General features: G+C 50.5%; 11 protein-coding genes across 11 annotated transcripts; 6 read left to right on the top strand and 5 right to left on the bottom strand.

Moving 5' to 3' along the window:
- Positions 1 to 1,096: 1,096 nt before the first annotated feature.
- Positions 1,097 to 2,154, bottom strand: M436DRAFT_73848 (Aldo/keto reductase; the record flags this gene model as incomplete). Its single annotated transcript, XM_013570973.1, has 2 exons — positions 1,097 to 1,396; positions 1,510 to 2,154. The coding sequence occupies 2 exons, from the start codon at positions 2,152 to 2,154 to the stop codon at positions 1,097 to 1,099; spliced, it is 945 nt and encodes a 314-aa protein (XP_013426427.1).
- Positions 2,155 to 2,692: 538 nt separating this feature from the next.
- On the bottom strand, positions 2,693 to 3,515 carry M436DRAFT_49751 (uncharacterized protein; the record flags this gene model as incomplete). The annotated part of the gene is made up of 2 exons (XM_013570802.1): positions 2,693 to 3,377; positions 3,430 to 3,515. The coding sequence occupies 2 exons, from the start codon at positions 3,513 to 3,515 to the stop codon at positions 2,693 to 2,695; spliced, it is 771 nt and encodes a 256-aa protein (XP_013426256.1).
- A 1,267-nt stretch (positions 3,516 to 4,782) lies between these two features.
- On the top strand, positions 4,783 to 6,692 carry M436DRAFT_64917 (tricorn protease domain 2-containing protein; the record flags this gene model as incomplete). The annotated part of the gene is made up of 2 exons (XM_013570886.1): positions 4,783 to 4,798; positions 4,861 to 6,692. 2 exons carry the CDS (start codon positions 4,783 to 4,785, stop codon positions 6,690 to 6,692), a joined length of 1,848 nt encoding a protein of 615 aa, XP_013426340.1.
- Positions 6,693 to 8,639: 1,947 nt separating this feature from the next.
- M436DRAFT_10515 (Cu,Zn superoxide dismutase-like protein) lies at positions 8,640 to 9,534 on the bottom strand (the record flags this gene model as incomplete). The annotated part of the gene is made up of 3 exons (XM_013570622.2): positions 8,640 to 8,991; positions 9,045 to 9,225; positions 9,282 to 9,534. Coding segments are annotated over 3 exons (786 nt in total), but the record flags the coding sequence as incomplete, so codon positions are not given.
- A 1,833-nt stretch (positions 9,535 to 11,367) lies between these two features.
- M436DRAFT_64915 (uncharacterized protein) lies at positions 11,368 to 13,351 on the top strand (the record flags this gene model as incomplete). Its single annotated transcript, XM_013570885.1, has 2 exons — positions 11,368 to 11,694; positions 11,735 to 13,351. The coding sequence occupies 2 exons, from the start codon at positions 11,368 to 11,370 to the stop codon at positions 13,349 to 13,351; spliced, it is 1,944 nt and encodes a 647-aa protein (XP_013426339.1).
- A 279-nt stretch (positions 13,352 to 13,630) lies between these two features.
- On the bottom strand, positions 13,631 to 14,429 carry M436DRAFT_64914 (uncharacterized protein; the record flags this gene model as incomplete). The annotated part of the gene is made up of 2 exons (XM_013570884.1): positions 13,631 to 13,972; positions 14,421 to 14,429. 2 exons carry the CDS (start codon positions 14,427 to 14,429, stop codon positions 13,631 to 13,633), a joined length of 351 nt encoding a protein of 116 aa, XP_013426338.1.
- Positions 14,430 to 15,263: 834 nt separating this feature from the next.
- Positions 15,264 to 16,749, bottom strand: M436DRAFT_49743 (DUF1750-domain-containing protein; the record flags this gene model as incomplete). Its single annotated transcript, XM_013570801.1, has 2 exons — positions 15,264 to 16,388; positions 16,441 to 16,749. Coding segments are annotated over 2 exons (1,434 nt in total), but the record flags the coding sequence as incomplete, so codon positions are not given.
- Positions 16,750 to 18,127: 1,378 nt separating this feature from the next.
- Positions 18,128 to 18,539, top strand: M436DRAFT_83025 (uncharacterized protein; the record flags this gene model as incomplete). Its single annotated transcript, XM_013570972.1, has 2 exons — positions 18,128 to 18,322; positions 18,390 to 18,539. 2 exons carry the CDS (start codon positions 18,128 to 18,130, stop codon positions 18,537 to 18,539), a joined length of 345 nt encoding a protein of 114 aa, XP_013426426.1.
- A 2,304-nt stretch (positions 18,540 to 20,843) lies between these two features.
- On the top strand, positions 20,844 to 23,394 carry M436DRAFT_49211 (Di-copper centre-containing protein; the record flags this gene model as incomplete). Its single annotated transcript, XM_013570697.1, has 6 exons — positions 20,844 to 21,069; positions 21,125 to 21,252; positions 21,309 to 21,575; positions 21,625 to 21,932; positions 21,984 to 22,293; positions 22,564 to 23,394. The coding sequence occupies 6 exons, from the start codon at positions 20,844 to 20,846 to the stop codon at positions 23,392 to 23,394; spliced, it is 2,070 nt and encodes a 689-aa protein (XP_013426151.1).
- Positions 23,395 to 23,986: 592 nt separating this feature from the next.
- Positions 23,987 to 25,719, top strand: M436DRAFT_49910 (WD40 repeat-like protein; the record flags this gene model as incomplete). The annotated part of the gene is made up of 2 exons (XM_013570832.1): positions 23,987 to 24,381; positions 24,435 to 25,719. The coding sequence occupies 2 exons, from the start codon at positions 23,987 to 23,989 to the stop codon at positions 25,717 to 25,719; spliced, it is 1,680 nt and encodes a 559-aa protein (XP_013426286.1).
- Positions 25,720 to 26,228: 509 nt separating this feature from the next.
- On the top strand, positions 26,229 to 27,221 carry M436DRAFT_83022 (glutathione S-transferase GstA; the record flags this gene model as incomplete). Its single annotated transcript, XM_013570971.1, has 5 exons — positions 26,229 to 26,254; positions 26,317 to 26,327; positions 26,377 to 26,496; positions 26,553 to 26,749; positions 26,805 to 27,221. The coding sequence occupies 5 exons, from the start codon at positions 26,229 to 26,231 to the stop codon at positions 27,219 to 27,221; spliced, it is 771 nt and encodes a 256-aa protein (XP_013426425.1).
- Between the last annotated feature and the right edge of the window lie 351 nt (positions 27,222 to 27,572).

The raw sequence follows: 27,572 nt of genomic DNA, 5'->3' as shown, positions 1-27,572 counted from the left end.
GGCCTTGTCGGCAGCGCAGCATCGTGGGGCTGGGAGGGAGTGGGTGCGTAGGAGAAGGAAACGGCTCTAGGTGAAGGTTTATCTTGCACGGGCTTCCTCCCTACAGGCGATGAGGCTATCGCCAATGGGATCTGCGAGGTCCGCTTCTTGAATGATGAAAAGGAGGGCACGCTGACAGCTTCAATCAAAGCCATCTGCTCCTGCAGCTTTGACCGACCATGAGATTGCGAGGTCTCACTTGCGCCGTCTGGGGAATGCCAGCCATCATTTGCCATTGCTCAGTTCAACCCTCGCATCGCAAGGGAGCCGACAAATTGACCAAATACGAGACTCTGGTCGTCGAACGTGTCGCCAACGGTTCCAGGGGTAAAAGAGTGATTAGGTTTCGGCAAGGGCGCGGAGAGGCTGGAAGGAAGGATTGAACGAGCTTCGAACAACTGCCTCTGTCGTGTCGCTTCTCTAATTGTTGCAAGCAGAAGACGATTATTTCACTATCTACCCATCATATACAGCGCCAAATGGCACAAGCAATTTCTGAGAGACTACGCATAGTGCAGTGATCATCATGAGCGCGTCCGCCCGATCACCAATGGAGCCGCCATGAATTTCCCGCCCGCGCGCAAGGGACACCCCTCGTCATTGGCTGACCCCTGAACTCGAGACCGACTTCCCCAATTCGGACCTTGAGACCTTGAAACATCGCGTCTGAACATCTTGGGGAGAACGTACAGGCCATCCTGATGCGGCGATGTAAGTGAGTATTGGCCTGGTTGTTTTTCACGATATCTGCTGCAACTTGGAAGACGTGTTGATATCTGCCATTGCAGCAAGCTCTGCAGGCCAAGTTCCGTTTCAATATGCGAAGGCTTCTTGCGGCACATTCTTGCTTCAAATTTGAGGATAAACAGCCATATGCGGTCCATTACTCGCTATAAGTGGTTCGCAGCAGCCACGTTGTACGGTCTATATGAACTTCATTCCATGCGAGAACAATGACTTAACCGCAATACGCCAGCGCGAGTCGAGACTGCAAGAATCTGTACATCACAAGTCCACATAAACAGCGCCTTCGATTTCATCCTTTCACATCAACAACTCAAGCTTCCTTTCCGTCCAAGTCCTGATAGAAGTTCCATCCAAAGTTCGCACTTGGATCGTTGAAACGCAGCTTTCTGTCGATTGCATCCACCTTCTTGACATCTTCTGCAGATAGTTCAAAGTCTCCCTCGACATTCTGCTGAATTCTTGCCGGTGTCTTGCTCTTGGGAATGACACTGCGGCCATGAGCAATTCCCCAAGCCAATGCTACTTGCGCGCCAGACTTGCCATACTTCTTTCCAACTTCGACTAAAGTCGGATCATCGATGAGCTTGCTCAGATTCTGGCCCTTGGAGTACTAACACGAAAATCTGATTAGCTCAATTCTTTTTGAACAAGTGCCATGTGAGAATATTATGGAAATGTCTCAAGAGCATCGGAACATGACACTCGAATCACAGGTGTACTCACAACTTCATTGCTGTTTCCGAAAGGCGAGTACTGGGTGACGTGGATGCCCTGAGATTTGTGAAACTCGGCAAACGATGGCTGCTGTAGGTATGGATGGAGTTCGAGCTGGTGAACTGCTGGAACAACATTGGTTTCTTTGATCAGTCTTTCCATCTCAGCCTTGCTGAAGTTCGAGACACCAATAGCTCTGGCTTTGCCGGATCTGTAGACCTTCTCCATGGCCTTGTAGGTCTCGACATAGTCCGAGGTTCCAGCCTTGACCTTTCCGTTCGAGTCCTTAGGGAAGAGCGACGAGCCACTGGCAAAAGACGATGGCCAATGCATCAGCCAGAGGTCAACATAATCGGTTCCGAGGTTCGAAAGAGATGTGTCGAGAGCGGCCTCGACATCTTCAGGAGCATGCGAGTTATTCCAGATTTTCGTGCAGATGAAGATCTCGGAGCGGGGAACACCAGACTTCTTGATTGCAGAGCCAACAGCAGGCTCAGTGCCGTATACAGCTGCGGTGTCGATGTGCCTCACACCAGCCTGTAGAGCAGCGATCACTGCTGGCTCTTGTGCTTCTTTGTCTTGCCAAGTTCCGAATCCCAGTGCTGGAATGCTCGCTCCAGTGTTGAGCTTATGTCTAGTGCCTTGGTGGAGCATTCTTGCCTGCTGCTGTCTGAGCGGGGCTTGTGAACTGAATTGCTGAGACACCTGAGCGAGGCGAGAAGTAGCACTGGAAACGCTCTTTGAAAGTTTCGACATCATTCTGGATTGGTAAGCTTATTGTGTAGGTAAGGTATCAAGAGTGGAGGTGATATCTCATCCTCATCAAGTTCGTCGAGCTTCTGGAATCTGTGACGTCAACCTCGGTTATGTACGCGGTTCAACTACATCTATGATCCGCGTCTCTCGACTCGATGACATGCATCCTTGTATGACAGTCACGAACTGAAGACTACTCGAGCTGTCTCCGAATCGTACGCATCGGCTTTGGGTGTGTCAAATTACAGGCTTCACCAGCGTTAGAAGGCGACTGCGCTTCTCAGGACGAATAGGTATGATAACGTGTGATATGTGACATTACAAGAGGTTTAGTTAAACTTTTGATACAATCTCCCGTGCGAAAGTCCTATCTATGCTTTGCGCCATTAACGGGACCATGCGAATCAGATGCTCAGGTACAAGAAGCCGGATTGGCTTAAAGGACGAAAACGGCGCCGACGAGACCGACAGCACCAGCAAGACCCATACCAAGAGCGGTAGGAAGGGATGCGCCACCGGTGGAGGTAGCAGAAGAGCCAGAGGAACCAGCGCTGGAGCCGGAGCCGGAGCCAGAGCCAGAGCCGCGCGAGCTAGAGCTGGAACCCGAACCGCTGGTGGAAGATGAGCCAGCAGAGCCAGTGCGAGAGGAAGCTCCCGTCACGAGAGCGGTGCCGTTAACGACAGTGCCGTTGTTTGCAACGACAGGGACGGTTCCGTTTCCTAGAGTAGTACCGTTGATGATGGTAGTTCCATTGGGTGCGAGGGCTGCGGGAACCGTGCCATTAACCAAAGCGGTACCATTGCTGGCGATGACCACAGGAGCAGTCTGGTTAGCAACAGCTGAGCCGTTGTTGGCGATAATAACCGGAGCAGATGTGACGACGGCAGCAGCAGAAGCAGCAGAGGTGGCATTGGCAATGGCGGAGCTTGCGAGCGACGGGTTCTGGGCAGCACCGACGATGTATGACTGGACGTCAGAAGGAAGAGCAGCGATCCATGAGGGGGTCGAGCTGGCGGCCAATTCGGCTCCGACCGAAGAGAGGACGCCTGCGCTGTTGGTCAAGAACTCTGCACCGAGCGAAGAAGGCACAGCAGTCGCGAGGACCTGGTAGTAGGAGATACTGCGTATATCAGCATGAGGGAGAGCAGCAGATTGTATCTGTCGAGTCTTACAGGTTGGCATCGGTGGCCTGTCTCTTCTCGGGAGCAGCGAGGGCTCCAGCGGACAGAGCGAAGACGGCGAGGGACTTGTACTGCATCTTGGCTGTGATTGTGAGTTGATGGGAGATGGTTTCTTTGTGTTATAGGAAAGATGTACAGGTAAGATGGATGGAACGAGAGTGATGAGACGAATGCACGAGAGTTGATTAATAAATGCTGCACGACGAGAAGGCACGATCCTTCAAGTACGTTCCCACCGATCTAAACATGCATGCACACAAGGAAAAATTGTCCCGCCGGTTCGTGTTTTGATCAGCATAGCCATCGGTGGCCATGCCTGTTTTGGCCACCACCTTCTTCCCTATGCGACAGGATCACACTAATGACAACATGGCGCTGGTGGGAGCCAGGAACAAAAACAGCTCGATAGTGAGACGGTCTGGGCAAGGGGACGCGCGTTAGTTAAAGTTTGGCGGCCGACTAGTTGTTGAGCTCGCGACTCGGGTCAACGACGTGCAGGTACTGCACTGGACCTGCTTTTGCCACTGCACGCCCTGGCCTGCATGCTGGACAGTGGAAAGTGTTGAGAGTCAGCCGACTCGACGTGAACGTAGTGGAGCTGCTTGTCCTAAACATGGAGACTCCAGGTCCGCGTCACACCCACACACCCTTCGACGCAGCTACTTACGTATGCCGGTGCGTAGCTGTGAAAGCTCGTCTTGCATTTCGTAGGCACATGGGCGCAGCACGGCGAATTCGAGTTGTGCAAAGTTGCACGGAGTAGTTCGCTCGATATGTGTCGGGGCCCGCGGACGTTCCATCCTGTATCTGACAGACTTCGATGCTCCCCATATGACCCTGTCCCGCATCTGACAGCGTTCAGACGGAGTCAAAGAGCAGTATAACGGGGGTTCAAAAGGTTGTCGAGGTATACTTAGCATTGCTTGTCATGGTGAGAACATCTCTGGTGGCTTGTGTCTAATCGATGTGTGTCTGTTGTCCGTTCCACTTGATCATTTGAAATCGACATCAACCCAATACAACCTGAGCAGACACTTCGATGCAAAGTCACCAACTACGGTGAATATTATCATTGACTGAATATATTTGCAAATGACCCGGGGCACTCGATTGTGTGTGTTATACAGTAGACCGCTAGGATCATGATATGTTTCGAAAGACAACAGTCGTCTTCGAGTCTTCGACCAAATGTGCAAGTCACTCGAGGCTGAAATTCGAACTACCCCACGGGTCAAACGCCAAGCGATGACGGTGTGTTTCGGCGAGTCGAGACGCGAGCATGAGTAGCAATAAGCGCTGGAGTAAACAGAAGCTCTCAGTACCATCTTCGCTCACACAGACACCATGTCGATTAAAGCAGGTGAGTGCCATGTTACAACCACTCCTCCCTCTAGGTCCAGTGACTGACAAAGAAGCCAACAGACGGCATCTGGGCCGCTTCACCATCCACAACCCGAGGCCAATCGACTCCCCTTAGTTCCAGCTCCGATGGCCAGTCAATAGCCTACGCCGCCAACAAGTCCATTTTCGTTCGCAACATCGACGACCCGAGTATTGCAAGACAATACACGGACCATATCACTCAGACCACCGTTGCTCGTTTCTCTCCCAGTGGCTTCTACGTAGCCAGCGGTGATGTCTCGGGTACCGTACGTGTGTGGGACTGCAAGGGTGAAGGTGCCACCAAGGGAGAATACCACATCATTGCTGGTCGCATCAACGACATTGCCTGGGATGGCGACTCGCAGCGTATCATCGCCGTGGGTGATGGTAAAGAGCGCTTCGGTCACTGCATTACCGCAGACAGCGGAAACAGCGTAGGAGAGATCTCAGGACACAGCTCTCAGATCAACTCCGTGTCCATCCGCCAACAGCGTCCTCTGCGTGCTGCCACTGGTTCCGACGACACTAGCTTAGTCTTCTACCATGGCGCTCCATTCAAGTTCAACACCAGTATTCGCGGGAAGCACGACAAGTTCATCTATGGCACTGCATTCAGCCCTGATGGTGCCTCCCTAGTCAGTGTGGGCAGTGATAGGAAAATCTGGTTATACGACGGCAAGACTGGTGAGGCCAAGAACCAGATCGGTGAGGGCGAGCACAAGGGCAGCATTTTTGGTGTCTCATGGGCCAAGGACTCGAAGAAGCTCGTCACTGCCAGTGCTGATCAGACTGTGAAGATCTGGGACGTCGAGGCTGCCAAATGTGTTCAGACCTGGCGCATGGGCGAGGAGGGCTCAGTGAGCATTGCCAACCAACAAGTCGGTGTCACCTGGCCCAGCGGACGTAGTGACGGGCTCGTTATCAGTGTCGATTTGGATGGCAACCTCAACTACCTTCAAGAAGGCAATGACAAGCCTGTGCGTGTCGTTCACGGCCACCAAAAAGCGATCACAGCTGCTGGGTACACTCCAGGAGAGAAGACCCTCTGGACTGGAAGTTACGACGGCCGCGTACGTGCTTGGGATATATCCACTGCAGAGGCTAAGAACGTGGATGGCGAGTCGCCCAAGAACTATGTCAGCGCTTTTGCGCCATCAGAAAGCGATGGCCGTATCTACTCCGTCTCCTGGGATGACACTCTAAGAACCATTGATGCTTCTACGCATTCCTTCACTGGCTCTTCCAGCAAGACCGACGGTCAACCCAAAAGCGTTGCCGTCGCTAGCTCAGGTTCGAAGCCTGTAACTTTGGTGGCCACCAGCTCCGCCATTACCCTCTACAAGGACAACGAACAGGTTGGATCTCTGCCTGTCTCATTCACACCTACCAGCATCGCTGCCAAGGGTGATATCGTTGCTGTCGGTGCAGAAGACAAGATCGTTCGCATCTATACTCTCTCAGGAACATCCCTCTCTGCTGCTGCTGAGATACGTGATGCCACAGCGGCCATCTCGACTCTTGCCTTCTCTCCTGCTTCAACGTGTCGTCTCGCTGTTGGTCTTAGCAACGGCAAGATCTACGCCTACACCTCATCCTCACCTTCAGAATGGACGCTGACCACCAACCGCTGGTCTGCCCACACTGCTCGTGTGACCTGTATCACTTGGTCTCCCGACGGTGACAAGGCAGCCAGCGGTGGTCTTGACACAAACATCTTCGTTTGGAGTCTGACTGACCCAGGCAAGCGTGTGAAGGCCATGAATGCTCACAAGGATGGTGTGGGCGGTATCGCCTGGGCGGAGTCCACCAAGGTCATCAGCTCTGGAGCCGATGCTGCTGTCAAGGTCTGGAAGGTTGAGAACGTGCAATAGGACTCATGTTGATATAGTCAATACACCGCCAAAGTCTTGCATCACCCGAGTCACGTGCTATAGTACATCTATTTCCTCCACAATCACGTGCATGAGTGTGCGCTAGCCGTATCAAGGCCAAGCCATGCACGAGAGGACACTACAACTAAACAAGAGCACGAGAGGTAACGCTCGACAGTTCGAATCAAGAATAATCTAAGTTAAGACGCGCCAATGCAGCTACAATCTGCCCCCGCTAAGCTATATTCTAGCGAAGGAGCCTTACCAATTCCCTATACTAAATGAACGTTTATAAGGCTTTAGTGAAAAAGTACATAGACAAATCCATAGTATATAGTATGGACTATTATACGTTTATCTAATGTAGCTATTCGTCGTGTAGAGGCAACGGATAAACGTATCTAGCTACTTAGCCATGGCCTCTTACTATTACTAGTTATATTAGAAGGAATCTTACTTAGTACCTTAGCTATATAGCTATTAATTGATTAGAATTTTAGGGCCTTAACTATAGAATTTCCTTTATATTGCGTTATGGCTAACTAGCACCTACCTTTTTGGATAATCTAAGTCTTAATTTATGTAAGGCCACTAGATAGTTAGTAGCAATAAATAGATTTAGCTTATATAAGGTGTCTAGTAGAAGAAGACAGTCTAGAGATATATGTTTTATCTTTATCATTAATAAATTAAGAGCTATTACTAGAGCCTCTAAATACATCTTCTTTATATAGTTATTAAAAGAATGCTTTAGCAGAGATAAATAGGTTAGAGGGGTAGTATAAATGAAAGAAGGGGCTATAGTGCTAAGAAAGAAGTTAAAAGCATTTACTAGGAAAGAAGTAAAATTTCTTATTATATTTATATAACTTAAGGCTAAAGCTAACTAAGGTAGAAGCCTATACGTAGTGCGTTAAGAATAAAGTTACTAACTAAAGAGCATAGGAGGTTATTAGTTAGTTAGATAGGTAGGTAGCAGTTAGCTATATTAATATATTATTAATAGCTAGATGTTTTACTTACTCTATAGTAGTAATCTTAGCTTAACTCCTTAGCTATATAGCTATAGCTCTAAGCATTAAGGATCAAGCTTCTTTATAACATTATAGTAAATATACTAAATAAGAGAGAGATTTAAGTAGTAATATTTTTAGTAATAGTCTTTCTTTTTTTATCTCTAATTTTTCTTTTAATCTTATTTAAATCTTTTTTCTTAAGGCTTATTAGTATAGAGAAATGTAAGTAAATATGTAGGTAGTTCTAATTAACTAGCTCTTAAGCCTACTTATAGAACTTAGTACTAGAATAGTAGTAAAATAGCTAATTAGCACTATAAGCGTAGCAAACGTAGCGCTTAATAGTAGCAAGCCTCTAAGTTATAGCGTACTAAGCTTAGTCGTAGCATTAAGTTATACTATTAACGTGACGGTAGAAGGTCGACTTTTCGATACCGAAGTAGCTAGCGACGACGCAAACGCTCTTAGTATTGTCGTTATAGTAGGCGATAGCGCGTTAGTATACTAATTACTCGGGTTCTTATGCGCGGAACGCGTCGGTCTTACGGGTGCGCTTTATTCTAACGAGGTGGCTAAATCTAGAGCGAAAGAGGCACAATATCAAGCGGCGAGGACGACGACGAGGTGAATAGGCGCGTACGGTATGAGAGCGACGACGAGACGCATGGATTGACCATTGAGTTGCTTGAATAGGTCAGTTGTTTCGACTGAGCCTATGTGTCAAATGACCCTAGCAATTGTTAAACATACGACAAGTGATGAGAAGAAGCGAATTTCATTTTTCGATCAACGTCCATCCGGAACGCCGTACCATATCAAAGTAGCTAAAGGAGCCTGTTTGCTCAAGGGGGAATTATAGAAGTACAGAAAAGACATGAGGGCCATGCAGAGTCACCATGACCTTTTCATCAGGGAAAAATGCTTCACCACCTTAGAGGGCGAAGAGAGCAACACCGCCACCAATGAGACCGACCAGAGCGCTGTTGGCGAAGATCTGAGAAGCGGCACCGGTGCTAGATGAGATGGCCGAACTACTGGTCTTGGAACCGCTGCTGCTGCCAGTGGCAGAGCCAGAAGCAGATGAGCCAGAGCGGGTGGACGAGCCAGAAGCACTTGAAGATCCGTTGGTCGAGGTCGAGACGTTGGCTCCAGAGGTGCCGTTAGTATAATCAACGAAGTTGGCGCATGCAATGCGGGTTTTGTTGGCGAAGTGAATCACGATGCTGCGGTTGCCCATGAAAGCGCCATCGCCAGCGACAGTGGAGACGTACTTGTCCACGTAGCTGTCTGCTGTGTCAGTGGTGTAACAATTGGCATACAGATCTAGGTGACTTACGTCGCGGAGAAGGTCTCGTTAGTGGGCTTGCCGTGCTTGCCGGACAGATCACCGACCTGGCAGGTTTCGGGAAGGGAAGCATCGCAAGGAGGAGCCTCGCCACGGACGAAGGGATCGACGTGAGCACCTGTTGAAGTGCAGTTGCCATCGCTGGGGACGGGGTAATCATGGATGTGGTACACTGAGATGTTCAATTAGCATTGCGCAAGATACAGGTCTGCGGGGTGTGCAACATACAGAAGGGACCACCTTCGGAAGGCAGACCAGTCAAGGCGATCTGGAAGTTGACGCCGGTGTTGTCAGAGCTGGTCAGCGCGAGAACATTGCCTGAGATGTTGCTCTTGCTGGTTGCGCTAAGAGTAGCGATGTAAGCAACTCCAGCAGGGTTGTTGCTCTGAACGGTAGCGTTGCCCAGCTTGCCGGTGACAGGCGTGGTGTCAGACTGAGCGGTCACGGCAGTGGCCAGCACAGCGATGGCGGCAACAGTCTTGAGGATGGAAGGCATTGTGAAACTGGTGGGAGAAGAATTGAATGTAGGGAGTGTGGGTGGCAGATGCGCGTGAGAGAGCTTGAGCGGATTTGAGAGAATTCAAGAAACGGTGGATGCAAGGGATGCTGACAGTAAAGAAGGTACCGGAAGGAACGCAAACGCAGACAATCCGGGGTATTTGGGCGAGAGTGATTGTATGAAACGAACCAAGAGATGAAAATAGACTGATACCTGCAAGTTGGCACGCAGTGTGACTTGGCTTTTATGAGTACGGCGACCGTGGTTTGGCAACATGTAGTTGGCCGTTTTTGGTGCCGTTAAACACGACCAGTAGGTGAGGTATGTTAGATTGCACCAACATCTAATTTCCCCCCTTCAGCGCTGACGCCTGGAACCGCAGCGCCAATTGACCACCCTCATAGGCCAGTCTCAGCTTGACGCAGCACCCTCCTGTCTATCACAGGGGCGCTGCGATCCCAAACGACGAAACACTGGAGGCGTGGCGCCGTGGCGGCACCGTTCAGCTTGCCTCTTGACTTTGGAGCTTTCCCGGATTGTCGACATCCATTGACGCACCACGACAACATATACGAACGATATATGTATTGAGCATCTTTCCAGGACACGGACGACGCTAGGAGTGAGAACAGAGAGCAGAGAGCAAACGCAAAGCAACAAGCAGAGGTCGCACTGGTCGTGCTTCAACCAGCTAGCTTCGGAATACTCGGAAGTACAGCCAATCAGAGACGCTGACATCGTGTTTCCCTGGATGTATTTTCAAATGACATTTCCAGGGGGATCCCCATGGGGACAATCACACCAAAGACTTCTCCTTGCGATCGGCGCCTCTCTGTTGGATTGATTGACTGGTTCAAAGATTTCCTGGATGCAGTCTGGGCGTTCAAGAAATCGTGTTCTTGTCACGAGACTGTGCATATTACCTCTCAGCATTTTGGAGAGAAACCTACCAGTGGATCCCTGACTTCGGATCCCTGACTTCAGACGGGAGGGGGATCATGATGGACCTCGACTCCAGGCCCTGAATCGTCACAGGAATCAAGCATCGTGTGTGCGATCGAAAGCCTCTTTGGCCTCGTGATGGCATATAATTGACCCAAGCGGCCGCTCAAGCAATGAGTTGTTCGTCTTTTCTCCTCTCCATTCTACCAATGCCTTGGACCCACCTGACTCAGGAACTATCCCATCTAGTTGGACCTGGATCCGCCCAGTGTATATATGTTGGCTGGTGTAGTATCGTCAGAGAGTGTCTTGTCGTTATGGCTTCAAAGTTCTCTCGAGTTACCACTCGCTTGCTCGACAATTAGCCAATCTTGAGACTGCGGCTTCCGGTTTTACACTGTCTTGGATGGTCAGACGTTGCTCTGAATATGAAGCCGGACCAGTCGGAAGGATGGTCAGTATACTCAAATTCGCTTTTTGTGACTGACTTTCGCGCCACTCTGGAAGAGTCTCTCGGGATGTCGACGTGTCTCTTGCACCGGCTTCGTTTGCAATTACTCAGCTCGGAGTTGTAGACGGGAGGAACAGTCCAATTGATCGAGCCGTCACGCTGTCTCTATGCGAGGGCTTCAACCAGGCGTAGCATCACGAAGCCAACGATGATGGTAAGTGGTGAAGACATTTGAGGCCGTGACTTCGAAAGCCAGGAAGGGTAAGTAATGTAAAGACGGCACTGATTCGGAAGAAGTTCAACTTACTGGACCTGATTTGAAGATTTGGTTCACTGTTCATTGCTTGGTCTCGAATTGAGTGGTTGTTATTCGTCGCTCATTCTCCGGGGTGAGGTACCGCTGGGCTGATCGCGGCGACCTCATGCAGCCCGCGCCTCTTGCATGCACGAGGCTGCGACGACTGATCACCAACCCAACCAAAGCGCGCGCCTCCGTTCTTGACACGCACAGCCTTTCGACTTCTCGACCTGATCCTCGGAACAATTTAGCTACCAACGTCACTCTCGTTGCCTTCGCAGCCCATACTGAATCCGCACCAAACGACATGGCTGGTCAGGTTGAGCTGAAGGTGGTAAACACCACCAAACCGACCCAGAACGGTCACTCCCACCGCGAACAAGATGTCCGTTCTTGTGCTCTGAATCTCAACGAGCTGACTCCAGAATTGCAAACCAACATTCTCAAGCACGTATGTTCACTGTTCACACGTGTCACGATTATGATCACAGAGTTTTAACGAAGATCAGATCTCTCGACCATCAGATCTCAAATCGCTCTGTCGTACTTCAAAGCGACTGTATGATGTCGCTGCCAAAGAACTCTACCATACTGTCAGCCTCGAGATTGGCAAAAGATCTGATCTGAGACTGAGCGCTATGTTACACCCAAACAATGCTGGATTGAAGCACATCAGGATCCTTCGTATCCAGTTCAATCCCCTGCACAACGGTCTTCCTGAAGCTGACAATTCACGCGTTCAAACTGTCGTTCGAATGCTCATCGACTTCTTGCCCGAGAACGTTCTCGAAGACTTTGAGTGGTCTCCTTGGCTTGCCTTCGATCAAGAGACTTTCATCATTCTCCTCAATCGCCAAAAGCGACTCCAATGGCTTACCGCCTTCAGAGTGGACGGAGCGGACGCTATTGAGAATCTCGAAGCCAAGGCAAGTGACCATGCGGAAATTTACAACAACTGTCAAAAGCTTGCTATCTACCCCGACTCTCTGCCCTCCCTGGAACTTGGTCAATTCCTACTCTCCAAGATGTCGACTCTGACAGAACTGATCATACACACCAACTTCGCCCACGGGTCCATTCATTACAACACGAGGGAACTCAACGACTCCCCATCAGGTCCGGGACTGGTGAACAGAACCATGTTTCGTCACCTCCTTCCATTCACCCAGATCACTAATCCGCCTTTTGCCCATCTCCAATCTCTCCGTCTGGTAGATGTGGGTCTCCGGCACTGCGCAGACTCGTACGGACGCTTCATCGACTTCACTCAACTTGAGGCATTGCGTATCGTCAAATGTGCCGGCGCAGATGCATTGTTGTCGTTGCTATGCAAGAGTGCCTACCTCCCTCGTAAGCTACGCTGCCTTGAGTTCCAGCACAATGACAACCTGGACAATGATGCTTTGACAGCCTTGGACGACTTCTTGTGTCTGGTCGAGGGAGTCGAGGAGATCTATCTAGATCTAACAAGCGTTAAGTCCATGCCCAGCGTTGACGGTATCATCAAGCATGGTAAGACATTGGATGTGCTTCTCGTCCACGCTTCGGGGGACTTGGTCGAAGAACACGTCTGGACCAGTGATGACTTCCAACGTCTCTGCTTGAGCGTAAGCAAACTGCGTCAAATCAGCTGTGCCTGGCCTGCTTCCAGCATACTGAGGACCAACAGTCCTTCATGGGATGCATATCAGTTCAGCATCCGTTCACTGTCTCGTCTCATAACTCTGCACATAAGCACCTTCCCCAGCTGCTCGCCCAAGGTCAATCTCGGGAGAGCCATGTATATGGAGATGCTCCGTTGGCAAGCAACTCAGATATTCTTCTGGACATCCTACACAGCTTCTTGTTTCAAGATCATCGCTTTTGGCGTCTCTGACAGAATCCCCAGCCGTCAAGATGGCAACAACCAACTCATCTTCCTACGCTCCACCCTCATTAACGCTGACGGTAAGGAGGAACCAACGGCAGTGCCCGTCAGCTGGGTATCCCGACAATACATTGAGCCCAGAAGTGACGTTCTGGACTTTGAGCTCACCAGAAGACCAAAGATGCCGATCAGAGATTATGCAAGCTACATGGATGAGGACGAGGATGACGACATGGTCTGAGACGCATGAAACACACGATCAAGTTTCTGCTGATATACTTGCTGGATGACTTCGAAGTGGTCAAATTGAGGAATTTCTAGTCGCTGGAGCCGAGAGTGGGAAGGAACGGGGTCTGACAGCCAAAGTGAGGCGTTGCTACAAAAAGAAAACAGAGCTCACACAAGATGCTTTACAATAGCTATACAATGACTATATCTTGCTTCTCAGTACCACCACGAATAAATTTACTCCAACAATCGATATGTCCAGAGCAACGTACTTGGGATTTACGAGATAACGTCAAATGGCATGGACTTCGATGATACCGAGATCTGATGACAAGTCTTGTAGGATTCTGACACGCTTCCTGCTGCCAAGACGGAGGGAAATCTTGCGGCGGTTGGCAAGAATATCCTTGGAGTATTCTCTGTCAGTCTGGCCCATACCAATGTCGCCTGGTATGCTCGTATCGATGCCGCTCGAGGTCGTGTGTTTGGAAGAGTGGCATGGCATGTGCGGCTTTGCAGCCTTTTTGCCAACTTTGTTACGATCTTCGTCGTTAGTTGTCTTGCTGATGGCGTTCCAATCCTCCTGTTCATAATCGTCCCTTTGCAAGCGATCACTTCTTCTGTTGTCTTCTGTCTATATCCTGGTCACAAAGATATATCTCCCTCATATGCTACCCTAGTACATTTGACTACAGGATTGCACAATATTTCTTGAAACAGAGGTCTGTCCATCGAGAGAGATCATCTTGACCTATCTCTATGGCTAGACTTATGACTGTGTTTGATAAGTGGCTCCTGGATCATCTATATAGAGCAGTTTTATGTCGCAAGATAGAGATGGAGATGAAGAACCACCATGTTAATGTTCGCTCTATGGAGTTGAAACTCATAGGTGTACAGTACAACAACGCATCTAGATACTGACACACGACTCCAATCCATCAAATCTCTTGCGTAATCAGAGGTAAAACACTGCTATAGAACGAAGAGGCGTTTTGAATGACAACTATTGTCTTTTGTGGAGTCTCTACGTCACGTTCACATCTGATCAGTCTTTAGCTGTTTATTGAGTCTAAACATACCCTGCCCATGGTAGAAAATATGCATCTCTCGTGTGCTAGGGACTTTGCTAGCGCCCATAGCAACACACGACAGTCTTCGAAACACAGCCATGTCCACGGAGAGAGGCGAATCAGGGGCCTTCCATGGCCACACTATAATCTCACAAGTCACTGTGCATTTTAATAGTATACACATTCATTGCTTGTCACTGTGGAAGAGAGAGAAGATCGATGATTACCCTGGATAATTTATATTTCGTCCAGTAAAAGAGTACCAAATTACTGTGTTTCGCCTGTTCCGTCATCGCCATGGCCCTCAGTACCATGGAAGGCATCGCCAAACGCTGAGTTGTCCATGCTGAAATCGATGTCGTCGCCGGCGCCGCCCTCGAAGTCGATGAGGCCGTCACCTGCGTCGAAGTCACCGAAGTTGGCGTCCCCACCAGCACCGTACAGGTCGCCACCACTTGTTGGGTCTGTTGCATTGGGTTGTGCCGGTTGTTGTGGTTGTGTTGGTGCTTGCTGCGGCTGACCGGGCCAGTTTGACGTGCCAGGTGTCTGAACATCGGTTTTTGGTGTGTCGAACTGGAAACCAGTGTCTAGTTCCATGTCGTCCGGTAGTGAGAAGTTACCAGTGTCCATTGTCTCGAGATTCTCGATATTGGAGTCTGGTGCGCTGGGGGCGGCTGACTGCGGAAGTTGCTGGGGTGCTTGTGGTTCTGCATGCTGGGTTGGCAATTGCACTTGCTCAGCCTGAGGAGCAGGTTCGGCAGGAGCACCCGAAGCAGACTGCAGAGATTGAGTGGCATCGATGCCTGCACCGTCCATCTGCATTCCCATGTCGGCGTCTGCAGGTGGTGTTCTCTTCTCTTCCTTGCGATAGCCTCCTTCACTGATCATGGTGGCCTCTTTCTGTGCTGAGATGGATCCGCCAAGCAGTTCCTCCACCTGCTCGACAATTTGGTTGGCGTCCTGGTCGTTTGTCTTTTCCAGTCTCCAGAACTCATTGCCTGATCCTGAAGGCTTCCACGAAGCGTTTCTCAACTTCTTCTCGGCCTTGACCAGACTTTTGCTCTTGCGCAGACTATCCATTCGCCTGGCGTGTTCCTCCTTCATGCGTGTGATCTCGTTCTGCTCTTTCTCCTTGTGGGCCTGGACGCGCTTTTCGAATTCTTGCAGTTGCTCAGAAGTTACTTTCTTGTACTCAGCAGGCGTATCCGTAGACTTGGACTCAGACTTCTCCAGTGCCGAATTAGGGGTGTCGAACAATCCCTCGGTGAGGCCGGCCAGCTCGCCCATCAAGCCAAAACCAAGATCCATCGGAACGATTTTGCCAGTAGCGAAAGGTGAAGAGTAGACCTCGTCCATCCAGTCATGATGTTGCATATAGCGGGTCAGACTGATGTCGCGCTGGGTTAGGTGGTCGAGCAAGTCTCCGAGAAGGACGTTCTCCTCGTCCTCGATGCTGGTGTCCTGGGCCATCAGAGCAGCGGTCGATGCAGGAGCATGGGCAGGTGGGTGCTGTCGGGCGCGTTTCGCAGGCGAGGGGCCAGTATGTCCTTGTTGGGCTTGTTGGTAGAAGTTGCCGGAGAAGCGAGGGTTGCCAATGTGCGCCATAGGACTTTGCTGGTACATGCTTTGGTTGTAGGCAGGGACGCCAGGAACAGCAGCGCGACCGGGCATGTTGAGCTGAGGCCACTTTTCACGGTCGTGCAACATGAAGTCCTGGCGATCGAGGCGGCCTTGGGACTCGATCCACTGGCGTTCGGCCATTTGTTGACGCGACTGGTGCGATAGAGGCAGCTGAGATGCTGGGAAGCAGTGTTGGGGGTCAGCCTGGCCGTAGTGAACGAGCCAGAGACTCGGGTCTGGAGGGAGGGCGTGGACGCTAGGGTTCTTTGACATGAAGCGGTATCGTCTGCGACTGTGGCTGGTGACGGTGTCGACTCCAGGACGGTAACCGCTGTTGTGAAAGGCGATTTCCAATGTCTGACTCGTGTTAGCAAGTTGCGACCTAGATGAAGAAGTGCATGCGACACACGTAGCCACCAAAGTCCTGAGTATAGCGCTGTTCGGGGTCAACCCAGACGTACCCATCAGTGGGGAACTGGTTCTGCATGCGACCACCGATCCAGGTCAGGAAGACGGTGCCGTCCTGAGGAGCAGAGATGTACTGCCATGACATGGGAGCGACCTGCTTGACGACCTTGGGGGCATCGAAGAGGTACGAGTATGCGCCATCGATGCTGAGTTGGGGAGAGAAGGGATATTTGTGACCGGAGATGAGATGAACATGGGGCAGCTGTTCACTATATGTCAGTCTACAGGCTTCACGAGACTGGGGACACATGGACTGACGAGTTGCGCAGGCACTCCGTAGCTGGGGTCCGCCATACTGGCTTGCATAGGCAGGACGCGTCGATGCGCCGGTCAATTTGGGCGAGTGGTTGTTGGTAGTAGCGTTGTGCTCTGAGCCAACGTGCTCTGTGATTGATGAGAGCAGTGTATACGCCTCGGAGCCGAGTTGATGATTTATCTTGCTGATGTTCTTCGAGGCCTCGTTCACATGAATTCTTGTTGCGCTGTAACGCGACAGCCCAACACGCTCCCCCGGCCGGTCTTCGACGCCAAGCTTTGTTGCTTACATAATTATCCCGCCGCAAGCCAGCTATAAAACTCTGCGTTCCCTCACGCTCCATCTTTCTTCTGGCATCCAAGTGCACGGGCTTTACGCGTATCAGTGAGGATTCGTCCGAGATCGTGTTTTTGCTAGTTGAAAACTATCAACTGACTGCTTCATTTGGCGCAAGTCGAATGGGAATTTTTGTAACCATACAAGCAATTTCATTGCTATATCTCTTTTTTTCATTAACTCATCTGCTTGTTGCAGGGCGTTGAAGAAGAAAACAACAACTAGAAGTGCTGGAGCGTCGACACTCATCATGTGCCGTACCATCTACACAGTGAATAATCATAATAGCCAACTTGCCGCTTTCGAAGGCTTTCACTATCAAGACCGTGTTCTTGGTCAATACGAGGTCGTGCGGTTGTTTAATGCAGAACAATAAATGTCGAGTCCCTCAAGTATCGCATCTTGCTGGCTCTAGTAGCTTCACTTCTCTGTCGTCGCTTCACTTCCATGTCGTCCTTAGCGGGCTTGTTTGTCTGACGGTGCTTTCTGAGCCAACGAAAAATCGCTATAGCAATGAAATTGCTTGTATGGTTACAAAATGTCCCACTCGACTTGCGCCAAATGAAGCAGTCAGTTGATAGTTTTCAACTAGCAAAAACACGATCTCGGACGAATCCTTACTGATACGCGTATAGTATGCATTGTCTTCACTTAAGTGAATGTCCTCTTACTAGGTTCAATTCGAGAACTGGCTGGGTTGGGAGAGCTCATGATCGTGTTGAGTCACTATTCCAAGTCATTCGAGTCGGAGAAGAATACCACGATGAATGACCTTCGAAAGCGCCAAATCGATAGGATGCTGAGGAAAACCTATGCGCAGTCTCGAAGGAATTGCTATTCTTGTTGTAGCGAGAGCTATCCTCCGCAAGCTCACCTATACAAATAAACTGGGGCTAATCGTTACAGCTTGTTCACTATCAGTCTGTTGGCCATCTTCACTTTCAGCAGCAACCTGTATCTACATGCGCATCGTTTCCGTGACTTAGCAGGCACATCAAACATACATCTTGACATAGCAGCTTCCAGATCATCCATCATGGCATCCTTCTTCGATTCGACCTACTGGAGGGAGAGACTCAACACAATCACCAATCTCTTCAACGACGAAAGAAACCATGAATGTATCGCAGAGCTGGACTTTATGTTGAATTATATCGAGCTTCCACCTCTTTACCGTATTCATGCCCACGCCCTCTATGCTGCGGCCCTATACGACTGGTATCAAGCTGAGGTACGTTCGCAGCGCAAATGAAAGGGATTTAATCCTGATCACGGGGCCCTGCTAAGATGATTCCAAGGATGAGCGTGCTCGCGCTGAGTCTGTCTATGCTGATACTAGTACGAAATGGCCTCTAGGCGAGAACGAAAAGACGGATGAACTTCTTGACAAAGCACGTCGAATTCTAGATGGGAACCCATTCACGAGATCGACCCTCGATGGCTTGTAAGACGTATTCCAGAGTGGATGTTCGTTGTTTGGCATCTATGTCCAGAACAGGACCCGCTGTTTTATTTCAGCATTTTCCCTGAGAAGGCCAGACGTAGTATACCCGGCTGGCTGATCCCGGGACTTGTTGGATGGCATGACGTGGCATACTTGGACCTGATACAAGCCTCCATATATCTTGTCGATATGGACAAGCGCGAAATGCTTCCCTCGCGATATCCAGAGCTCTATTCCCGGACCCTTGTACGCAAAGTTGGTGCGAGAATCGACGCCCTTCAGCAGTGCGTCGAAATTCAGACGCGAACTGTCACAGTGCCTCACATCTGACATCGGGTAGAAAGGCCGGCATAGCAACACAGGTAGAGGTTCACTGGGAGTTGATCCGCTTACCTTCAGATGGTTTGGGATTATCGTCTACTTGACCAAAGAATTATCACTCTTTGTCGGCATGAGCAAGGCCTTGAGCACAACTGTCGTTCCCGGTTCCATTATAGCGAGAAATTGATCAACTTTTCCACCAGAACTCTTCACATACAGCAAATGTATGTCAGGTTTTAGTATCTCGCGTGATTTGCGACCCATGTGTGTTCCACATGCTCTTTTGAACGTGTGTAAGTGCCACGATGCGTGTATTTTTCCTCTACCACGAGCGGTGTCGTAGCGATGAGAAGCACGACTCCTTGCATGACCATCTTTACGCTCGTTCTTTTGGCAGGTGACCCGAACTCGGTTCGCGGAGACCCGCTACACTGGATAGCCATTAAGCTCTGCGTGTTTCGCAGTTTTGGGAGAAGCGGATCCATTGTTCATGACCACGTAAGGATGTGACCTCGAATGCTATACATGGCCTGACCGTTTGTATCGCCACACAGGATCCTGGCGATAGAAAAGTGGGCTGCTCTAGCTTCGAAGCAGTCCTTGTCGATCTTGCTGTCGGATTCAAGCCAGGGAGGGAGTGTCGGCAGTTATTACTCTACGCCTTGCGCTTCGCACGAGGGAGACTTTGCTCGAGGGTTACGGAAGGATGCAATTGTCGATATGCGACCCGGAAGAAGAGGAATCATGAGGGCTGACAAAGAAGCACGAAACAACGACTTCAAAGCACAGACGGCCTGAACATTCTTCCCGGGTGTATTTATGGCATGTCGACCTCGAAAGTCAAGATCAAGCGAGAGCCGTATTGGCTTAATTCGAGGAGATCAGGGTAAAGAGATAGATGCCCTCAGTGAATAGATCTGTGCGACAGGCGGTAAAGCGGAAGAGGCGCGGACAATCAGGTCGGATGGTCTATCATTCATCTCTCAGAACCTCAAAACGGCATGATTGACAATGTTAAGTGTCTCAGACGTCCTTTTCCAACACGGTTTCGTCGTGCGACACAGCAAACCAGCAGATGGCAAGCCTCGAAACACTGAAGCGAAATGAGTTTCCAGAAGAGGCTTCGCTGATTGGAAGATGCGGCACAAGCTTGGCTTCTCTTGCAATGCAAGCAGGCGCCAGACTCCCTCCATTGCACATCGCCCAAACAACTATTGCCAAAAGCACTAGCTACATTTGTATCGCATCGCGTCTCAGGTAAAGGCAGCATTTCGGATCTGGTCGCACTAGAAGTCCGATTCCGGTAGCCACCCTGCCTAGAACGCGTGACGAACAAGTGGTCCAGCCTAAGGGCTAACTCTGCGACCATCGTCTCACAATCAGACTTACCTAGTCATGCCTCCCGTATGTAGTGTTGTACGCATGCAATGAGACTCATGGTTTCCGCATGCTCAACGTTCGTATACGCACCGTGCTCTCTGCGTGCCTGGCGGCAGTCTTCAAGACGCTACCATGATCTTCGATCATCCATTCCGGGAGGTCAGCCACTATTTGGTCTCCACCACCATCTCAGCGCGAGGTCTATTACTATACATATTCATATCCCTCCTCTGCTGCTTCTTCCTCTCTCGATTGACAGGAGCGACTTTTCTGCTGCAGCTTCCCTTGTTTGCTCATTCCGTTTCCTTGCATTCTCTCGTTCAACCCCAGCCATCTACTTTTAATATTTCTAGTTCTGACCTCAAAAAGTCAAACAACTCCGGTCACATAACCTATTTGACACTGTTTCACGGCAACCCTTCGGCAGACACACGACTCGAGAAGGTGTATGCCTACTTTTGTCTCAATATCCCTCTCTCTTCTCTACACCACACTCGTTTAACAACAATTCAATATGCGTTTCCAAGGAGTCATTGGTGCAGCTCTTCTGGGCTCATCGGCCCTGCAGCATGTCGCTGCATCTATGCAACCTGATGTTGAGGGTGATATGATCAACATCGATGGCGACCTCGTGGACGCTGGACGTCTCGAGGCCCGTCAATCAGGAGGAAAGATTCCTGTTACTGGAGTCACTGGAAACGGTGTTCAACCTAGAATGGAACTTCGTGTTATGCAGCAACAGTATCCCGACATGTTCAATGTCTTCCTTCTCGGTCTTCGCAGCTTCATGCAAGTGAGCCAGTCGGACCCTCTCTCATACTATCAGATTGCCGGTATGTTCATTCTGAACAGAACTCTGACCTCGATCCCAAACTCACTCATTTCCAGGTATCCACGGAAGACCTTACGTTCCTTGGGATAACATTGGCACTGCTCCTGGATATGGCGGTGGTTACTGCACTCACACTTCTAACATGTTCCTGCCGTGGCACCGACCTTACCTGGCTCTTATCGAGGTTTGTTGTTGTATCGCAGACATACGAATCTCTTGCTGATCATGTTGTGCCTACAGCAAGAGCTCTACAAGCACGTTCAACAGGCTGCACAATCTTTCCCCGCTGGTGCTACCAGAGACAAGTACGTTGCCGCAGCTCAAAATTGGCGTTACCCTTACTGGGACTGGGCTGTAACACCCTGCAACGGATGCTCGACCTTCCCCACTCAATTGAGCAACCAATGGGCCACTGTCACCACTCCTACTGGTGTGCAGACGATTGCCAACCCTCTTTTCCGTTATGATTTCCACCCTGTCTCGGTCTCTGACATGGTCTACAATCCCGTAAGAACTGCTTCTCGACGTCTCCACATCACATTCTGACTCTCAATAGTTTGCATCCTGGGACGTTACCAAAAGATACCCTACTTCGTGGGATAACTCCGCAAGCAGTCAAAACAACTTGCTCAACGGTATCTTCGCCAACAGTCAGGTGAACTTCCGCGACCGTCTGTACAACCTTTTCACCAACTACAACAACTTCCATCAATTTGGTGACTCGGCATGGATCACTGCTAGCTCGACCAATGCCGACAGTCTTGAGTCGATCCACGATGGTATTCACTCGAGTGTTGGTAACAACGGACACATGACCTACCTCGACTACGCTGCTTTTGACCCTGTGTTCTGGTTGCATCACGTGTAAGTACACAATTGAGTGTTTTCAGCGTAGCGCAAACTGATCCTTCCTAGTATGGTCGACCGCAGTTTCGCATTGTGGCAGACTATCCACACTGACAGCTATGTTCAACCTCTCGCAGCAGTCGGCAGCACATTCACCTACCCTGCCGGAACAGTCAACGATGTGAACTCACCTCTTACCCCCTTCTTCAAGGATACGGCCGGCACTAACTGGACTTCGTCTGATGTGCGCGACTGCACTAAACTTGGTTACACCTACCCCGAGCTTCAGAACGGTGCTACTGCTTCTAGCGTTCGTGCAGCTATCAACAAGCTCTACGGAAAGAACTCTTCTCCTGTCGATCTTTCTGCAAGCATCGATGTCGGTGGCTCAGCCAGCTCTGTTATTTCGGCAGCACCTGCAGCTACTTCGGCTCATTCGTCCTCCAAGGCACCCGCAGCTTCTTCCTCGGCCCCTGCACGCAATGCGCCCTCGCCAGCCCCAGCTCCCAATGGCCCCGCTGCACCTCCAGCTCCCAATGGCCTTGCAACACCTCCGGCACCCGCCGCGCCCGGCAGAGCAACTCAAGCTTGGAAGCCTCTCAGCATCTGGAGATCCAGCCCTATCCATATCTGGAGCCCTTGGTGGAAGCGTGACAATATGACTGGCGCACCGTACTCGAACATGACCGTCGGCACAAACAGTACCGACGATTACCACCACGAGTACATCTGCAACGTTGTGTCGCAGAAATTCGCCATGAACGGATCATACGCCGTCTATGTCTTCCTGGGTAATGTTTCCTCCAACTCTACTGAGGAACTCCAACTCTCGCGCAACCTTGTCGGTACTTACTCTGTCTTCTCCAACATGCCCTCCGATGACAACCACATGGCAAACATGGATCTCAAGATCACTGGTACCGTTCCCTTGACCACCGCTCTCCTTGCCAAGCAACAGAGTGGAGAGTTGAGCAGTATGCGCCCAGTCCACGTCGAGCCATACCTTCGTAAGAACCTTCAGTGGAGAGTGGCCAAGTACAATGGAGGAGAAGTTGCTGTTGCAGATGTACCCGATCTTTCGCTTAACGTTGTATCGTCTCCCATCGTACCTGCTGCCGATGAAACCGAGTTCCCTCAGTGGGGAGCTTTCACTGCTCTCACCAGTGTGACTGCAGGCAAGCCTGGTGGTTACAGCGCTGAGTACTGGCAATGCCCTGAGGATGGCTCATCTTTCGAGAATGGCTACATCCGCCCCGCCACTCTCCCTGCTACATCGCCTGCAACCAGCGCGTCCAGCGCCTCCAGCGCCAGCAGCCCTTACGGTAATGGTACCGATGTCTCGCCAGTTGCTCCTCAGGGTACTGCAGCTGGTACTGGGTCAGTAAACCCTATGTCACCCACAACCTACACCGGCTCTGCCAGCATCATGAGCTTTTCTGGTTATGCCGTCGTTATGGCAGCCGCAGCTCTTCTCATCTAGATGAGATGACAGTTTTCAGTCGTTTATGAAATATTTTTCCTTGTATGTGTTATGTCATATCCACAGGTGGACGGCGATATTGTGTTTCCAAGTAGAGTAGCTGCACAGCGAACAGAGCTCGAGTCGCGGCAAGGATTAGAAGAGATTCACGAGGCTTCTCGGTATGATTGTTTGAGCAGCACCCACAATAGTAATTTCATATCTGTCTGAGCATGACTTCTCGTCCTTGCAAAGGTTGTCATTTCGAATATATGTGAATGACCGATCTGAATATTTCTTTTATTCCCTATTTTTCTTCTTCTGGAGCGAGTTCAAAGCTAAAGCTTATCGATAAGGACGGGGATTTTTTGCAGACCTCCGATGTCCGAGTCTGGAGGATGGAGATTTTTGAACCCGAACATTTCTTGAAACACACCACAAATCACCACACAACATGGCGCGAACAAAAGGAAAGAAGGACAATCGTCAGAATGGAGTCAGAGGGAAGGCCGCCGCACCAAGTAAAAAGTCAGCGCCTGTGCAGGACGATTCAGCCAGCGACATGTCAGATCTCGAGCACTACGACGCCTCAGCTGGACAAGACGATATGGACATGAGCGAGGACGACAAGGACGCTGTTGAGGAAGAGTTGGAGAGAGCTGTGTTTGGCGACAGCATGGGGTTTAGAGCTGGACTTGCTGGATTCGAGACTGGTCTGGATGGCGATGATTCTGCCGACGAAGGCGCTGCTGCTTCTGGAGATGATCAGGCATACGATGGTCTTGCGGACGCTGATTTGTTCTTCACTGATGTCGGTGCATCGACTGAGCTGCAGCCTGTGCCAGTCACGGAAGAGGAGGAAGAGGACGAGGGAGCTGCGTGGCAAGACAGCGACGATGAGAGGATGGTTGTGTCGCTGGCCTCGGTACCGAGACTGCGCAAGCTGAGGAGGACAGAGGCTGAGGATGTCATTTCTGGCAAAGACTACGTCCGCCGTCTGCGCAAACAGTATGTCACCTTGTTCTACAATTTGCTGCGACAGATGGCTAATATGGATGCAGTTATGAGATGCTCAACCCCGTCCCCGATTGGGCTGTCGAAGCCGCCCAGAAAGGGCCCAGAAAGAAGCGCAGACTCAGTTACGACGATCTTGATGCTGAGTCAGACGAGGACATGGACATGGACGAGGAAGAGGGCGACGACCAAATCTCAGCCGAACCACTGAGCAAGCTGCTACAAGGAGGAGGCCTCGTACGACGAACAGAGACGAAGAAGCGCAAGCTGCGACCCGAAGTCATCGATATCCAGCGTACAAAGGACATTGGTACCACCCAACCCTCGGCCATCACCTCGCTGCAGTACCACCCCGAGCTTCCTCTGCTGCTCTCTTCCGGTCCCTCATCAACCCTCTACCTCCACCACATCGTCGCTTCTCCTCCTGCGCCTGAAGCCAATCCTCTTCTCACCTCTCTGCACATCCGTAAGACTCCTCTCACAACGACCGCTTTCCACCCCAATGACCCCCGTATCTTCCTCTCCGCCCGCCGCCGCTACTTTCACGTCTGGAACCTCGAGACTGGTAAAGTGGAAAAGATCGCTCGTGTCTATGGACATCAACACGAACAGCGCAGCATGGAGCGCTTCAAGCTATCTCCTGATGGTCGCAGCATGGCTCTCATCGGCAGTGCTCGCAAGGGCGGCGGTGTGATCAATATTCTCGACGCATACACATTGCAATGGGCAAGTCAAGTGCGTGTAGAAAGCAACAACGGTATCGCAGACTTTGCCTGGTGGCGCGACAGCCGCGGTATGAGTATTGCCGGCAAGAACGGCGAAGTCACCGAGTGGAACATCGATGAGCAACGCGCGGTAGCTCGCTGGCAAGACGAAGGCGCCGTGGGCACCACCACCATCACCCTCGGCGGCGACAATGGCAACGCTGGCTCACCCATCGGCAAAGATCGCTGGGTTGCCGTCGGCAGTTCCAGCGGTGTGGTCAACATTTACGATCGCCGCGCATGGCTCGTCGCCTCTGCCTCCTCCACCGATGCCCTTGCCTCCCCCATCCCTGCTGTCCCTAAACCTACTCGCGCTCTCGATAATCTCACTACACCCATCTCGCATCTTGTGTTCTCGCCTGATGGACAGATGCTTGTCATGGCATCGAGGTGGAAGAAGGATGCGCTGAGGATTGTGCATTTGCCTACATGCACGGTGTTCAAGAATTGGCCTACTAGCAATACGCCGTTGGGAAGAATCACAGGTGTTGCGTTTGCGCCGGGGAGTGATGGGTTGGCTGTCGCGAATGAGCAGGGTAAGATTAGGTGTTGGGAGGTCAGAGCGTAGAGATGAGAGAGACATGCATATTATGGTGTTTTGTGTATAGGATGCGGTAGTCAAGATGCGAAACGATTGATAGTAATCCATCCGCCTGTTTGCCCTTGATATGAAGCTGAGTTCGTAGATATCCAGGTCTCTAATATTGTTTCCAAAAAGATTATGCTTCGAATCACCTGTGCCAGACAACGTTCCCACGGTCTGGGATGTCAATAAAATCAACAAACGACTTTTGTACCAATAAGATGCCTCAACCACCAAGTAAAGGCTACATTGGTAACATGCTTACCAGAAGTCTAAGATAATACACCTACAGATTCATAGAGTCTAAGACCGGATTGATGATGAAGGTGTTTGACCCTGGTCAGGGTCGGTTACTCGACATGAAGTGATGGGCGTTCTGATGATACCGAATGACGTCTGCTTCTGTATTATTAATCCCAACTCTGACCAGTGACCATATACACCTCATCTCTCCATTCCTGTCCGAGTACTCAGTTGTGTATACACACGAAATCATGACATCCAACACCAACATTGACCTGTAAGTTCTGGAGGGATTACTGTTGCTATTCAACCTACTCGAGTACTAACCACTGTCTACAGCTATACCGCTGGTATCCGAAGAACTCCGCCTCGTCATTGCCAACCACTAACGACATTCAGGCACACCTAACGGCCACAAAGTGCACATTGCCTTTGAAGAGCTAGGTCTGAAATATAACGTCCACAAGATCGATATTTCCAAGAACACGCAGAAAGAAGAATGGTTCTTGAAGATCTGCCGTAAGCTCGCCCCTCCCCAACACTGTGCTGCCAACTATGATACTGATGTGTTCCAGCCAACGGCCGTATCCCTGCCATGGTCGACAAGACCTCAGGTAAGGACAAGCGTGTCTTTGAAGGTGGTGCCATGCTCCTCTACTTGACCGACAAGTATGACAAGGACAACAAGATCAGCTTCGACCATGACAGTGATGAGTACTGGGAGACTGTCGAGTGGATCGTTTGGATGCAGTCGGGTCTTGGACCAATGCAGGTACGAGAGCTTGTTCTCAACATGGAGGTTATTCCAGATGCTTACCAATCGCCAGGGACAAGCGAACCATTTCTACAGATATGCACCCGAGAAGATCGAGTATGGCATCAACCGCTACCAGACCGAGACCAAGCGTCTTTACCAAGTCTTGAATGATCGTCTTGCTCAGCAAGAAAAGGCAGGCCAAGGACTCTGGCTCGTTGGTAACAAGTTCAGCATCGCTGACATTGCCTGCTTCTCTTGGGTCAACTGGGGTGCTTGGGCTGGTATTGAGACCAAGCCTTTCCCTGAGATTGAGAGATGGCTGGACGTCATCAACGCACGTCCTGCTGTACAGAAGGGTGTCAACATTCCTGACGAATTCAAATTGAAGGAGATTATGAGCTCAAAGGAGAAATCTGAGGAGCATGCTAAGAAGGCCAGTGCTTGGGTGATGAAGGGCCAGGAGGAAGATCAGAAGAAGCATGCCTGACTAAATGACCAACGATCCAAGATTTGATGACGGTAATGTTTAACGAGTCAAGATCTTGGAGACAAACGGAAAGCCGGCATACCAAAATGCCTAACCAAACTTACAGACCCAACAATGATGCTTCTGCTGGAGATGACATTCCACATCGTGATTATGATCTTGTTTCCAAGCTTATACAACTATTTGGTGATGCTTAATCGGCTAAAGTAGAAGGTAGGAAGATCGACAAAGCACGCATGCATGCCCCGCAGTGCCCGCACAACGTGCATCCCTTCCTGATCTGAAACCACCTTTCAAGGTTCTCCAGCAAACAAACATCCCCGCATGGCAAGTGCAGAATCGTGTCCTTGC

The sequence above is a fragment of the Aureobasidium namibiae genome, assembly GCF_000721765.1.
Source record: "Aureobasidium namibiae CBS 147.97 unplaced genomic scaffold scaffold_11, whole genome shotgun sequence".
NCBI classification, from domain to species: domain Eukaryota; kingdom Fungi; phylum Ascomycota; class Dothideomycetes; order Dothideales; family Saccotheciaceae; genus Aureobasidium; species Aureobasidium namibiae.
Note: the sequence above shows the minus strand (reverse complement) of the source record. Positions and strands in the feature narration are given on the sequence as shown.